General features: G+C 43.2%; 1 protein-coding gene across 2 annotated transcripts in view; it reads right to left on the bottom strand.

Moving 5' to 3' along the window:
- The window catches only part of igsf11 (immunoglobulin superfamily member 11), a 92,024-nt gene that overhangs the window by 52,281 nt on the left and 25,136 nt on the right, over positions 1 to 14,607 (bottom strand). Inside the window, exon 2 of one of the 2 annotated variants that reach the window (XM_076735475.1) lies at positions 12,218 to 12,247. The exons of the other annotated variant lie outside the window; for it this stretch is intronic. Coding sequence (XP_076591590.1) covers positions 12,218 to 12,247 — 30 coding nt within the window. The remainder of the gene's footprint in view (positions 1 to 12,217; positions 12,248 to 14,607) is intronic. 2 annotated transcript variants of the gene reach the window in all.

The raw sequence follows: 14,607 nt of genomic DNA, 5'->3' as shown, positions 1-14,607 counted from the left end.
AAAAAAGGTGAAAAAAATATGCTACTGGCAAAGGCATGAGGAGTAGAAGAGGGAAAAATCCAATTGGAAATATGGAATCTTTATTCATATCTAAAGTCAGAGGTAGAGGGGCTGACTGGTGTAGATCGGGGCTTTAGCTTTCATGTAAACATATGCAAAAACATAAATTATTTCCCACGGGGGGCCCGGCACCTCTACCTCTCTCTTTCTTCCCCTCCCTTTCTCCTGTGAAGATTAAACAGGTGATATGAAGGGAGAGCGATACTTTGCAGTGACAGAAGAAACGACACAGCGATATGCTGATGATATGGTGATGAGCAAGACAGAAGATGAAAGTGTAAGAGGGGAAGGCAGGGAGCAAGACAAAGGGAGCAATATTTTTGAATGAATAAATATGCACTGAGGCCTGAGCACAACTGCGTAAGTGACAGCTCTTGTATGTCTCTGGTATTTAGAAAAACAAAGGTTTCACATTTAAAGCAGTCTACTAAGGCCTGCAGGTGAAGGAAGTAAACAAACCATGTGTCTGCCTTTAACCTCTAGCCAACTTCTTTTTTTACATCAAATGTACCATGTAGTATTCAATGCAGTTATATCATTCTACGAACAAGTTGTAATATATAAGCAGGTTCACTATGGGAACCCCTACAGAGTCTCACACTGTTGGCCTGGTGGACAGAAAGCAAACCAAACAAGAGAAAATGAATCAAATCCTTGCGATGTGTTCTGTGAACATATTGAGAGGGAAGTTTTTTCCTTTTAAGATCAGATCTGAGACAATCTCAAGTCACATGTGCTGTATTCAATACACTTAGCCAACAATGCCCTTCTGTTTTGGACTTGAGAACAGCCTTAGATCTTTCAACATGATAAAATGGCAAGCCAGTATCATACAAAAGCATAATAGAGCGTCAGTATCATGTTTTGCCTCATGCAGGCGTGAAAAGCCTGTGCGTATGAAGGCGCTGTACCAGCAGGGGGCGATAACCACAGGAGCGAAGAATGGATGTGGTGTGAAGAAGCGAAAAAATATGGAGGAGGGGTCTTTCACACTGGGTCTTCACACAGGAGATGAGGGCTTGAAGCTCACGTCAAACCAGAGTCATCTTTTCCTTTACCTAACCTTTTGGAGTTTTGGTGCCTAAAACTAACCTGCAGCTGAAAGATTTCTCAGTAAACTTTATTTTAACCTACGTTGCGTATTCAATACCGCTGACTTCACCGTGAATGAGAGCATGCTCATTTTTAAAATGTATTATTCCTTGGTGAAAAGTCAAAGTGGTGGGGACAACAAATGCCAATAAATAGTTTTTGAATTGTTTTTTGAAAACTCTGCACTGATTGTCTCTACTTCTCTCATAACTGATAAGGACTATTATAAAGCAGCCCATGTCAAGCTCGCCTGTAAGCACACTTCAATACATGTGAGTGTAATAAGTGTATAATTAGGCGAGGTGAGAAGAAAGAGGCCAGCTGTATTGGTTTTGTGATATAAATGATCAATCTTCTCAGCAGAGGCTAAATCCTGGATGGAAAAATCATGCGATTAACAGTCGAATGAGATGGCGGAGAGAGGGCACAGAAAAGTGAGAATGACAGAAAAAGATAAGACAGTGAGATTATCCGTGGCCTTTCACTGTGGTTCTAATCCATATTTTACAATATTGTCACCCAGAGCCAGGAGCACATAAATCTGCTGTATGACACAGTCTAAAGGAACACTTAGCAGACAAAAGAACGGGAGGAAACAGAGGATATTACACTGTGGACCACAGTAATCTGTCTCTCTCTCGAGTAGACAGATAAGTATGTTACTACGGGTCCACTGGGCACTAAGTGTGGCAAACATGCATGGGCACACTTACCACTTTCCTATCATAGGAGAAATGTGACTGTTCTCCAATTGCGTGCCAAAATATGTCACAATGAAAGCTAAAAATAATGCAAATTTCTTCACTGGCTGAGTTAATAAGATTTAGACAAACAACTGGGGTTTACCACTGCAACAAAACCCCCCTCCCATTGACAGGCCATCTGCGAAACAACCTCACTGCGAATCTGTAAATGCGTCCACCCTCCTGCTATCACGTCGTGGCTACGAGGCTCGGCACCATTTAGGATAACAAGCAGCTCAAGCCATTGAATTTTGAGAGCGCTGCGATGAGGGAGAGGGTCTATTTGCATCGCCAGTCACAAACCGAAAGGTGTATCCAATGTCTTGAGGGCACGGGGAGAAGATGAATAAGGGAAGCAGCATAAGACTGCCTCTATATATAGCAGGTAATCTGTCATCTCATTTTTGTCATCTCCCTTCCCCTCGTTTTTGCTTTGAGGAATGAGGGATTGATGTTCAGAAGATCAGAGGAAGTAAGGAGGGAATCTTGGAGGCTTGGAGAGAGAAGAATAAGGAGGGAGTGTGTGTGTGTGCGTGTGTGTGTAAGTGTTGGGAGGAGGAGGAAGGAGGGAGCCTGTGCTGAGCGACTGATGACTGCTGTTTTTAGAGACCCAGTTGCGGCTGGCCGGAGTCCAAAACGAATAGTTCAACTCGCACAGCTACAAGAAAAAAGTAAAAGGGAAAACTATAGATCTAACACTTAAGTTTCAAAAGATTTCCGCTGAATCCCATCCTACACTACAAAAGCGTCATTTCTTCTCAACCTGCAACACCACTGCTGCCTGGAGTCAGGTATTGCTAAGGTGGATATTGTTTGAACGTCCTGTCAGCTCTGGCAGGTTGGTTTCCATGTCAGAGAGATCAGTTAGAGACAAATATGCCTTGTTCACAGGCACACACACACACACACACACACACACACACACACACACACAAGAAAAGTCTCCTGTGAAAATGCTGAGGGACCTTATGAAGCTCCATTTCATAAGGTTTGCCTTGTGGTCACTTCAAAGCAGAGATGAAGGAGCAGATAAAAAGGGAGCAAAGAGATGGAGGGAGAAAAGAGAGGAGAGGAAGATGGAGTGAGGAGTGAGACATGAGGTAGGGTATAAAGGTGGGAGCAAACGGCAGAGGAATGAAACATGGGGAAGATGAAAGAAACAGGGAGGGTCCCCTCTGCAAAGAGGGAGACAGACTCGCATGGAAAAGGTAGCAGGACGCACACGGATAAAGGCACAAACGCAAGTCGTACACATGAAGACGTTCACGCTCGCACACACATCGCCCTCGCACACCTGGGGAGAGGAATCTGGAACACGAGCGAGGCCGAGTTTGGGAGGCCGAGTCTCGCCCAACTAAGACTGCAACTTTTTTGCAGAGAGAGAATCCTTCTGCTCTCAATCCAGAAAGCCTCTGATGAGCAGCTATGGTGAGGCCTGCAGGCACACACTAATACGTATGGGAGAGAGAGGGATCATTAGAATAACTCAACCATTCATAGATGGTAGACAGCTAGCTTGCTCCATCTAGAAACACTTTCCCTGAATAATTCACAGAGGTGTAAATAAAATATATCCAGTGGCCTCCACCTAAAAAGAAAAAAAAAGAAACAAGATAACTGCCATGCTGAGTAATGAATTCCTCTCTAGCAGATGAGTTCAGATATCACAAGCAAGCAAATGTGCAACATAAAAAAAGACCTTACCTCAAAATTCAGTTATTCAGATTGATATTGAAGGCACGGGGCTGTGCCGCTTGATTTAAAACAGAATATTTCATCTATGTATCTGCCTTTGATAATGACACTAAAACACGCCATCTCTCCAAAACTGCAAGAAAATCATAACAGCAGTGATTGCTGTTCAAAAGTGTTACCATCAAAAAACAGTAGCTGGGAAACACTGTGATCCATTGTTGGGCCCTCGGCAGGCACATCGCTATCCTTTAATTTTCCCAGAATGCCACATGACAGCAGAATGTTTATTGATTTCTCCTCCAGCAAAGACTGCAATATTTTCTGCATAATAGATGAGTGCTACGCCATGGCCCAAATCATCCCCAAAACAAATAGCCTCATAATCAGCGCGGCGGAAAGCTGTGTGTGCGTGTTACACATCAGTCCTCCTCACACGTATGACAGACTGCCACACAGGCAGATGGAAGGTGGCACGGACAAGAAAGCAAAGCACTACCCTGTCAGGAGAGGATGAATAGGCCACAGATCTTGTCCACGTGTCCCACTGGTGCTGCAGTGTTAATACCGGTGCGGTGATGTAGTCGTCAGCCTGTGTGCCAAAACTACACTACAGACTGAGCGGGAATCAATACGCGCTCCAGACGATCCCTCATCGTTGCTCCTGTGATTATGACAATCACTCCAGGTGGTTGGAGCGTGGACCACACTGCTCTGCTGGCTCAAGCCCGCTGCGCTTGGCACACAAAAACCCATTTATTTCCAAAAGGTCAATCAATAAGAAAACTGGCTCATTTCCCCCGGTCACCCTTGTATTTCTGAAATTATGCAATAATCGGTTTTGAATGGATCTCATGGGATTGTGAAACCCTCTCAGCACGTACAGTAGCAGATCGTGTAATCCTGCAATTCAAATTCACGAAGGAAGGAGAAAAAGGTTACAGTGCGTCCAGAACTTAGAGCATGATTCATCCATCGCGCATGTGAGACCTCTGATCCGAAAACAACCTTTCACCCCATTTAATGAAACGTATATCCGCTTTTCAAAGACGTTTTTTAAGTTAGAATGCGACAGATGTGAGGAAGTGCTCTCCATCCAACTGTCCCTACAATTTTACTTCAGAGCCCTGTTCTCATATTTTTGCACTCCTCTTGGTGTCCAAATGCCAAGGTTGAGAAACTTAAAAGATGTCTCCTGGTTGAGTCCTCAGAGACAGACATCTAAGGACAGCTGCTCTTCCTGCCCCCCCCCCCCCCCCCCCCTTCACCCCTTGCCTTCCTCTCTCTGTCAATCACAGACAAACTTTTAACTCCCCTCTTCCAGCTCCACCGCTCCAAACTCACCATATTTCCTCTCCATCTGTTGTCTGTCCTCACAAAGCACTCTCACCCCCCTCTCCTTCCACATGCAACTTTTCTTTCATTTACTTACACTGAATAATTGTTACATGGAGGCAAATGGGTCAAGTGTGTAGTGTCAGTAGTTAGTCATCCAGATAGGAAAGCAGTCTGTGTGTGTGTGTGTGTGTGTGTGTGTGTGTGTGTGTGTGTGTGTGTGTGATACGTATCAGGAGTTTCCTCTCAGCTCCTATTACTCTGACACAACACTTTCTAAATTAGCTGCCTGGCACTAACCACTGCCTGAGCCTCACCCCGTAGCCACAATGTCTCCATCACTTTACACACACCTCAGGTTGGAAAAGACATCTCGGCGTGAAAATTGAACTTCCTGAAAAACATCTACTCCTGATAGCTTTCATACTGCGCAGAACACCTGTGCAAATGAGTCTGTAGCTTATACAAAAATAACAGTAAGACAGCGCCACAGTCACTGACCTTGTTAAAAACAAACATTGCTGTTGTCACTTTGTCTTGGCCTATTAATGGCAAGTCCATACCAAATTGCCGCCACCCTCTGAACCCTCCTCGCAGCTTACATCCTGCAGGTCTCAGATACTTGAAGGTGTGATGATTAATGATAGTGATGTTGACGGTAATGAGCAGTGGGACTTCAGCTGTGGCCTTTTCTTTCCGTTACTGTGGCTGGCATCTGCCCACCTCGCACGTGTAGAGAGAAAGTAGTCCTATCCCTGGCTGGAGGGCAGAGCAGACAGAGCTAATATACATTACATTCTCGGCACACCGTGAGAGAAGAGAATAGAATGGATTGCCACAGAATAGAAAAGAGCATTTCCAATAATGACAAACCCACATGACAAATTTGACATTACTAATTGCATGCTCAGGGTCTCACACTGTCATGTCTGTACGATAAATATGAAGCTGCAGCCGGCAGGAGCTGATCTTAGCTTAGCATAAAGACTGGAAACAGAATGAAGTAGCTACCCTGGCTCTGTCCATAGGTGAAAAAATCCCACAAGCATCTCTAAACCTCACGAAGTAATACGCTCCATCTCCATCTTAATCAGCTTAAATTAGCTTTTTTATGTGTGGAGAAAAGATGTTCACATCACATTTTAGTATATACAAGAAAGATGAGGTATCTGGTGTACTGAGTGTGTAAATAATGTTATTAGGAGCTCCAATGCATGAGGACAGTCAGTGCAAGGACAGGTTAATTTAAATTGGACATCTGATCACACTGAGACCCTTCGATAACTAACACTGTTAATTCCAAGTGGTGTTTGTTTCAACTTTCATCTTTAATAGGATTAGGATATTCCACAGCACATTATAAGAGAGGGTTATTTGTGTACTCTAAGGTAAGATTTCATGTCACACTGTGGCAGCCCTCTTTTAGTACAGCAGTGAGCAGCTTGGAGAGGTGTTAGTGTGTATTGTGTCATTCCACACATAGCGCACAGCCCTGACCTCTGTCCGTCTCATAAACAGAGGCTTTAGAAACTTTGTGTGGGAGTGTGTGTGTGTGTGTGTGTGTGTGTGTGTGTGTTCATGTGGAAAGGCGAGGCTGGAGGGTCAGAAAGAGTACGAGAGAAAGTGAGAGTGAGAGAGAGATGAGTGACAGACAGGCCGGAGAGAGTCGTCCTGTGGCATTTCATCCCTCCACCGGAGCCATCAGCGCACGTTGATGCACTGCGATGTCAACTGTACTCACTGCAACATGATTTCCCAAGATGCATCATGTCAGAAACAAGGTGCATTATTCTATGCCACAGAGCAGCCTCTCTGAGGTGTTTATTGCTGGAAACAAAGTAGTCAGCATTTAGAAACTGTTACTTTTACTGGAGCTTGTACTTTTGTGATGTCTGATCAATAGGTGGGGCAATATGGAAGATTTGTGTCATGATAATACACAAGAAAAAAAAAACTTGCTCTGATACCAGCATACAGTCCCTCTATCATATATCATATGTATTCTCAAGTCTTTCGGAAATTATTCTGAGACGTCTTTTGTAATATAACAGACTACACTGATCAATCAAAGCATTTTAAAACTTAATTGCTGATCTTAATCTTGAGTCCTGCTTTTGTCCATTTAAATTATAATAAAACAAGAAGATGACTTTTATTGTGTTTTGAATCACAGAAAGTTATTCATGCTTTTATCTCTTCTAAGATCAAAGCCAGATTGTTTGTGTGCCTGGCTGAGAGGCCAGGCCTGTTCACATCTTCATCACTGCAGCCAGACTCCTGACCACATGAAAGAAGACAGATCACATGTCCCCCTTTGACACTATCCTCACAAGAAAAACAGCAGTAATGCTGAAAAGGACATGTTTACGACTGTTCCCTGTTGCAGAGTCCTGAAGTCATGTGACATTGTTACATCTTGATTCCATCAGGTGCAGCTGGCGCCTGTGGCCATTTTGTTCCGTCTTCTGAACCGCTTCATACTCCACCAAGAGACTTTTGTCTCCCAGATTTTGTTGAACTGCTCAGATGTTTTTTGATTTGGCCATTTGTCCTTCATGTTTGTGCCTCTCCCATGGTTGTGTTTATTGCTGATGTAGGATTGTAAGTCTGCACAGGGTGCCCAGCTCGATCTGATCTGTGCAGCTTGATGCGGCTTTTTCATCAAAAATAGACCAGATGAGCAGAGAGGCGCTTCTGGGACGCTTCTGAAATGTGCTGCAGTGCTTCCGGTGGAATCACAAGCATTGAGTGACATGGCCATGATCAACTCCGGCAGCCGCAGCACAGCAACTGCAAGAACGCGCCTGGTGGAATCTGCAGGTTCAGAACCTTTTACCGGAGACCGGACACCACACAGTTCAGCTCCAATGTTTTACAGTGGTTTCTGTTAAGCATACATGTATCTTTGAACTGAATTCCAGTAGATTTCACAGTTAATTTTAAGGATTGCTTGACTTGCTTCAGCATAGCATGTATTTATTCTTACACAGGAACCTGCATCAGGTCAACTCGTTACCTCACATCCTTCAAATCTCACCTTAAAACTCGGTTTTACAAAATTGCCTTATTGCAGGAGGTGTTCAGCCCCTTTCATGTGACTTTTTTTAACCCTCTTTCTGAACAATAGGAGCCTTCTCTTCAACCTCTTGCAACCTTTTACTCCTCCATGGCTGCCACGCTTTCCCTCCTAACTTCCCTAGCCCTCCATTGTCCTCAGATCATATTCTGCGAACTCCCATTACATGGGTGGTAATAGACTCTTCAGCACTAAGATCCTCTTTATTATCTGTCAACTGTGGACTACATCTCTAAGCTGATTAGCCAGAGCTGTCTTTTCAGCATTTCAATTAGGAGCGTTTTGAATAGTCAAGCAGATTGCATGCCTTATATTCATTGCTGACATTCTTAGAGCACTACGCAATGCTAAAATACAGTAATCCAAGAAATACATTGCAGCAGTGAGGATGAAAGAACTACAGAAGAATGACATCATGGCAGATTTTAATATTGGACTCACAGGGAATTGGCAAAAGTAGCTATTAACAGCAATCCAAAGCAATTTACAGCAGCGGAGAAGCATGCAGTTTTAGCATAAATGGCCCAGCTGGCAATCATGCTACCGTCATACACAAGCACACACACACACACACACACACACACACACACAGTTTATGGTCCTCTTTACAAAAGACAAATACAATATTTCAATATTTCAATATTTCAAGCATCATCATTATCATTTATTAAACCAAACTATAGGCTTAAGTCTCAAGATGCAGACGTTTTAAAACAGGACTTCAACAGCAGCTTTCTTCATCTGCCTTTATATAACCGTCTGCTTTCAGAGGACTGTAAAATTGTGAGAACTGATAAATTTGTCATTCTGAGTGGTGTTAAGAGAGGCTGGCTCGTTGGTTGCCACTTAAAAATCTGAACCGTAAGTGCCCATGGGGCTGCGAACACCTACATGCTTAATCTCGCTGTTTGACTGTCTCTGTACGTGTCATTTCAGATGAGCTCAGCGAGGACATGTCCCACATGTGGGGGGACCTGATGTCTGGGAGAGAATGAGAGAAGAGGAAGCGGAAGAGGAGGAAATTGAAGGAGTGGAGCGGATGGATGAGGTTGTGACTCCTCATGCTAATGGCTTTGGGTCAGATGGCGAGGATATGATCTGCTCAGTGCTGCGGGTGTATATACGTGCATGTGTGTGAGCTCACATGTACATGGAGAATGTGTTATGTAATGTCATTAGCAGACAGTGGCACCCCTACAAATTTTTCATAGGGGTAACCAGGTGGGGCCACTGAAAACCTTAGAGATCAGATCGAAGCGTGTCATGAACACAGTGCCCCCCCCCCCGCCCCCCCCCCTTGGTGGCGTCACTGTTAGCAGTCGAGCCAAAATATGATGATCTCGGGGTATTATCAGTATCTGTTTAAGGTATCCGGCTTTATCAAATACCCACTTGACACAGGAGTCACCGCTGTGTTTTATCATTCTGTCTCTGTCTGTCTCTCTCTCTGTCTCCCTTTCACACACACACACACACACACACACACACACACACACACACACACACACACACACCCACAGACACACTCACTCACTCACTCACTAATCCATTCAGTCATTGTTAATCCAGCAGTGTGCTGGTAAAGAGATGTGCTGTACATGGCTGACAACCATGTCACTGAGGTGCTGATGTCATACCTGTCTGTATTTTGGTTGCCTATGTTGTCATCGTTGTTGTTGGGAGACACTTGGGGACACAGCACATGTGAATCTATCAAGGAGAATAAACCTTGCACTCTTGTACCCTCCGCATTATAGTAATCTGAATTTCTCTCTCTGGAGATCATCGATGTCATAAACGCACGTGTCTCTGCGCTAAGTGAAGTGTTGTTGTCATGTTCTCTGTTGTATTAATTTGACAGAGAGCTCAGCCTCACTTAGAGCATCAGTGTGAGAGAGGAGGACAGAGGAAGGAAGGGCTACAGTCATACACACTGCAGGAGTAGTCATGTACCATTTGCCAGAGAACAACTGCAGCAGAGCAGCAGAGTCAAGTGCCTTTTCCCTGGGCACCTCAGTGGTACTTGTAGAGGAAGATGAGAGCGTTCCCTATTTCAAATGAGATTTTTTTTTTTTTTCTTTTTTTTTTTACTTTTGTGATTTCAGTCACAAGCCTCTAAACTACTGCTGTTCTGATAAGCAGGGATATATCTTATCACATCTCAAAATAACTATCATGTTTGACTCAAATTGTGCACTCAACAATGAAAGGAAACAGTGCAATCAACTTTTCAGCCTTGCTGTGAAATTGTCTGTTTTTTTCAAGGATAGCGGTGTTCAAACACAAGTCAGCAAAACAAACCTGGTGGAGGAACAGTGTCTCTGATCAGTCAGTCCATGTTGTAATTCTCTGTTATAAACTAAATCCTTTCCAAGGTATTGTGAAGCAGTTTGAATGAGCTGGCAGCTCGTAAGATATTCTACATTTGCCATGGCCAGCACAGATTTGTTGATGTTGTTTCTGGCTCTCCTGGAGATGAGTGCAGCAGCTGTTAGTCCTTTTAAAGTTAGCCAAGATATAACATGAGTTTAATGTAGATTTACACATTACTAAACTTCAAGTGGTTTCAGGCGCACAAATGAGTTCTTGCACAGAGATTTGTTACTTAATGTTGTTTAGCAAACCAAACCAACAGACAGAACAAAGTTGCTAATATATGAAACTGAGATCCTTTAGAGAAATATCATTTCAGGTTAAATGGATCATCATATGTGGTCTGACATATGGCCACTCACGTGTTGTAAAGCATTTCTCAGGTATGTTTAATGTATAGTCATATTTAGCCATGAATTTAAAGATTTGCTTTTTCAAAGTGCTATTTTAAGATATTATGTTACTCAAGGACTCCTTTCCTTCCACAGTTGATTGCGTTTGACTGGACAGTGCTGCAGATTTTGTCTAGCAATGGATTTACACATTGCTGAGACAAAACATTCCTTACATTTGAACCCAAATGAACTTAATCATTAGTTTGAAACTAACTAGCAGTTGTTAAGAACTTAAAAAGGATTTTACACACAAACTCAACGATGGAGCTACAAATAGCTGCTGCAACTTAATCCTGAGCAAAAGTTTTGCTGAAATAATGCACATGTAAAATGTAGCATGATGCTTTCCGAATGGGGTGGATTTTTAGGACTTTCGCACTGGAAACCAGAGTGTATTGGTCTGTGTTCATGAAACCCAGATTAGGATTTGACAGCTTGTGGAAAGTGGTTGGTGGAGGCATGTCTGTGTGGTCAGAGGCAGGGATCCAGAGATTTAAAACAAGACAGCCGAAAAGCAAATATTAAGAGGAAATCATGAGGAAGAGAGAATGGAAAGGTGGACGGAAGGACAGAGGAAGGAAATTAAGATTCATGAGAAAGAAGGAGTGGATTGAAAATGAGTGGAGGGAGACAGAAGGTGGACTGAATTGAGAGTGGGAGAGGAAGAGAGGCATCACAATTAAAAAAATACAGCTGGGAGGGATGACAGCGAAATACAGAGAAAACAAGAAGAGGAAATGCAATAGGAAATAAAGCAGAGTGACAGATAGAGGGAGAGATACTGAGCACTAAAACGTAGTAGAGGAGACAGCAGATGGTGGGGATTATTCTGGACTAAAATACTCTGGGATCTACAGAGGGAAGGCCGCAGACATAAACCGTTACAGACTCCATCTGCCAGAAATAGACCAAAAAGAGCTGTAGGTCCGCCATTGCCGTAATGATCAAATCCTGCCTCGATGGCAAAACCCAACACAGCTTTGACTGTCATCCTAAATAACACAATAAATACTTACACAGGATAGAGAAAATGCTTCGTGTGGTTTGAGTAAAGTGAGTTGTATTAGACTTCCTGTCTGATGCTAATTGCTAATAGCGTTCTTTTTTACAGCAGGTGCATGTGTGCTGGAGTATTTCGGTTTGTTTGTGTGTGATTATGACAGATACCATAAGATACCCCTAATCCACATTTTATGTTCGCTATGATTAGGATAACAGGCTGCACTGAATACATGTGCATGTGTGCAGTGAAAACAGTGACAAACTGGTTCACAAATCTCCCCAGTAGTGCCTCTGTATCATCCACACACAAACCCGAACAAACATACAGCTGCAGACACAGTCTAATGCCTGTTAATCATCCTGTCGGCCTCCACATGCACGAAAAAAGAGAGTCGACAAAGAACAAAGAGAAGCGTGGAAGTAAGTTCAGTAAGTTCTTTTTTTTTTACCTCTCCCTGTGTGTCGATCAAATGTTGAACCTGAAAAAAAAAAAAAGAGGAGAAAATATAATTGCTGTTGTTCTGAGTGAGCATAAGCCAGGCTGAGCAGATCATACAGTGTGCTACCACACTGATGAAGCAATTTAAACCAAAATCAAACAACATTAGCTTGTCTCTGTAGGCAGACAGAACCCACACCATGCTCGGTTTCTGTCTGCAGCTTTTCTCAATACTCGTCTGTAATTGCCTATTGAGCTGTGTCACTCAAGACTTGTACTTTATGTTCCTGCAACAGCAAGTAATTGTTAGTACATTCCAGACTCAGCTTTAGTGTTAGGATGGAAAACATATTGACTTATTCTGTGTTTATGAAAGAGAGAGTGTGTGTGTATGTGGTATTGACTAATTATCTACCCTGACAGGAGACAGTTAATTAAATCCTTCCCTGGCACTGAGCATAAAGTAATTATTGTGCACGGATGCATATCCACCAAAAAAAAAAAAGTCAACATTCACATGTGCTAAAGACGTGTCACGTGTGCACACATATACTGTATGCACCTGTGTAACATTTCTCTTACATGCCTGCACACATGCTCAGATACACCAGTACTCAGATTACAAATGTTTTGCATCATCACCTTGATTGCCTTCTGAGCATTTGCACAGAAAGATCGGACATCGTTTCCCAATAGCACGTGGAGCCAAGCTAACTTCGTTTTTTCTCTCTGCCAGGCAAAATAAAACCAGATGGCAGCTGGACATGCCTCCATTGACTTGCATTGGACAGGCTGCCAGTATTATAAATATAGAAGTACTGTCATTACAATTGCAGCAATCAACCTATTTGACTTCTGCTCGTAGCTGAATGCACCAGTGTGGTTGCAGCATACGATGCATCTCACATTTCACTGGTGCAGTATTAAAGAGGTTTGGTAATGCTCACAGTCATCACAGACATAAAAGAAAATACACTGTAGATATTTTTGCATCATCGTTTTGATACACAATAAATAATGGATTCGCTGGGAATTTGAATGAATGCTGTCTATGTTTCCTCGTGCCAAAATGTGCCCACCAACAGTGCCAGTAGTAAATTCCCCAAAATAACATTTTCTCCCTAATTCCCTGAACCACCCTGCCCTCAGTTAGTGGTTTCCAGAGCACTTGAACAAACCAGCTCATGTCTGCTGGATCACAGACCTGTTCTCTAGTTGGTTTGTACATGTGCAAACAGATGCCCCCTACATCTGGTGTCTGATAACAGGATCTGCTCAGTTGGATCATCCAGCATTGGCTGCAGATTGATCAGATTATTTATGTTTTTAAAGACTGTGTCAAAAAATGGTGGAGAACATTTGCCCTGAGAAGAAGCAACAGTTTGCTAATGTCTGCCTGGCTCGTAACGCTGAAGCAAGGAGAACTGACATGCCATCAGATATTAAGAGACAAGTGGAGGACAAGGGAGTGGATTTTTCCCTTTTTTTTTCATTTGCCTGCGATGAAAGCACCGGTGCATCTGACACTGCTCAGTTACTGATTTTTTGAGAGGGGTTGACGAGGATATGAACGCAACCGAGGAGCTGCTTGACCTCCAAAGCCTTAAAGGCCAAACATGAGAGTATTACAGCGATGTGAGGTGGCTCAGTCGGGGGTCTGCACTGCAGCCATTTTTCTCTCTCAGGGGGGCAATTGAGCAATTCTTGGCTAAAAAGGGACAACCAATGCAAGATCTATCAGATCCTGTATGGCAGGCAGACTTGGCTTTTATATTGCGATAACAAAGCATCTAAATGCACCGAACTTGAGCCTCTGAGGGCAAGATGCAGTGGTGAGCCAGCTATATGCACACATCAAGGCAAAACAAGTATGCAACAGACATCACGTCGCTGGCTGTAGAGTTTAAAGAACGCTTTCAGGATTTTGCAGCTATCAAGGACATTTTGCTTTTCTCTTCTCCCTTCTCAGTGGACCCTGGTGATGCAGCTCAATCAGCTGACGTGTAACGAGTGGCGCAGCCGACACCAGCAGTTTTCTCTTGTAAACTTTTAACGGCAGGTGGATAAAGGCAGTTTTCCAGAAATGCGAACCCTTGCAAAGAAAATGCTGAGCTCCACATATTTGTGTGAACAGACATTCTGTTAGACTTAAACAAGAACCACATGAGGTCGAGACTAAGTGACTTCCACCTATGTGACGCATCTCAACCACTGCTTTCAAACCAGACCTGGCCTGTGTACTGCAGTCCAGATCCCAGTATCAGCCTTCTCATTAGTGCCAGTAAGTTACCGGTTTCTTGATCAAATGAGATTCATACATCCTAATTTCTGAATGTTTTGAATTTGTGACAGAAAGCTGTGCTGTGCACGCTTTTTCAAATGGAACAGCTGTCATTATTC

The sequence above is a fragment of the Chaetodon auriga genome, chromosome 7 (assembly GCF_051107435.1).
Source record: "Chaetodon auriga isolate fChaAug3 chromosome 7, fChaAug3.hap1, whole genome shotgun sequence".
In the NCBI taxonomy this organism is placed as follows: Eukaryota; Metazoa; Chordata; class Actinopteri; order Chaetodontiformes; family Chaetodontidae; genus Chaetodon; species Chaetodon auriga.
The sequence above is the reverse complement of the archived record's forward strand: the minus strand, read 5'-3'. Positions and strand labels throughout refer to the sequence as shown.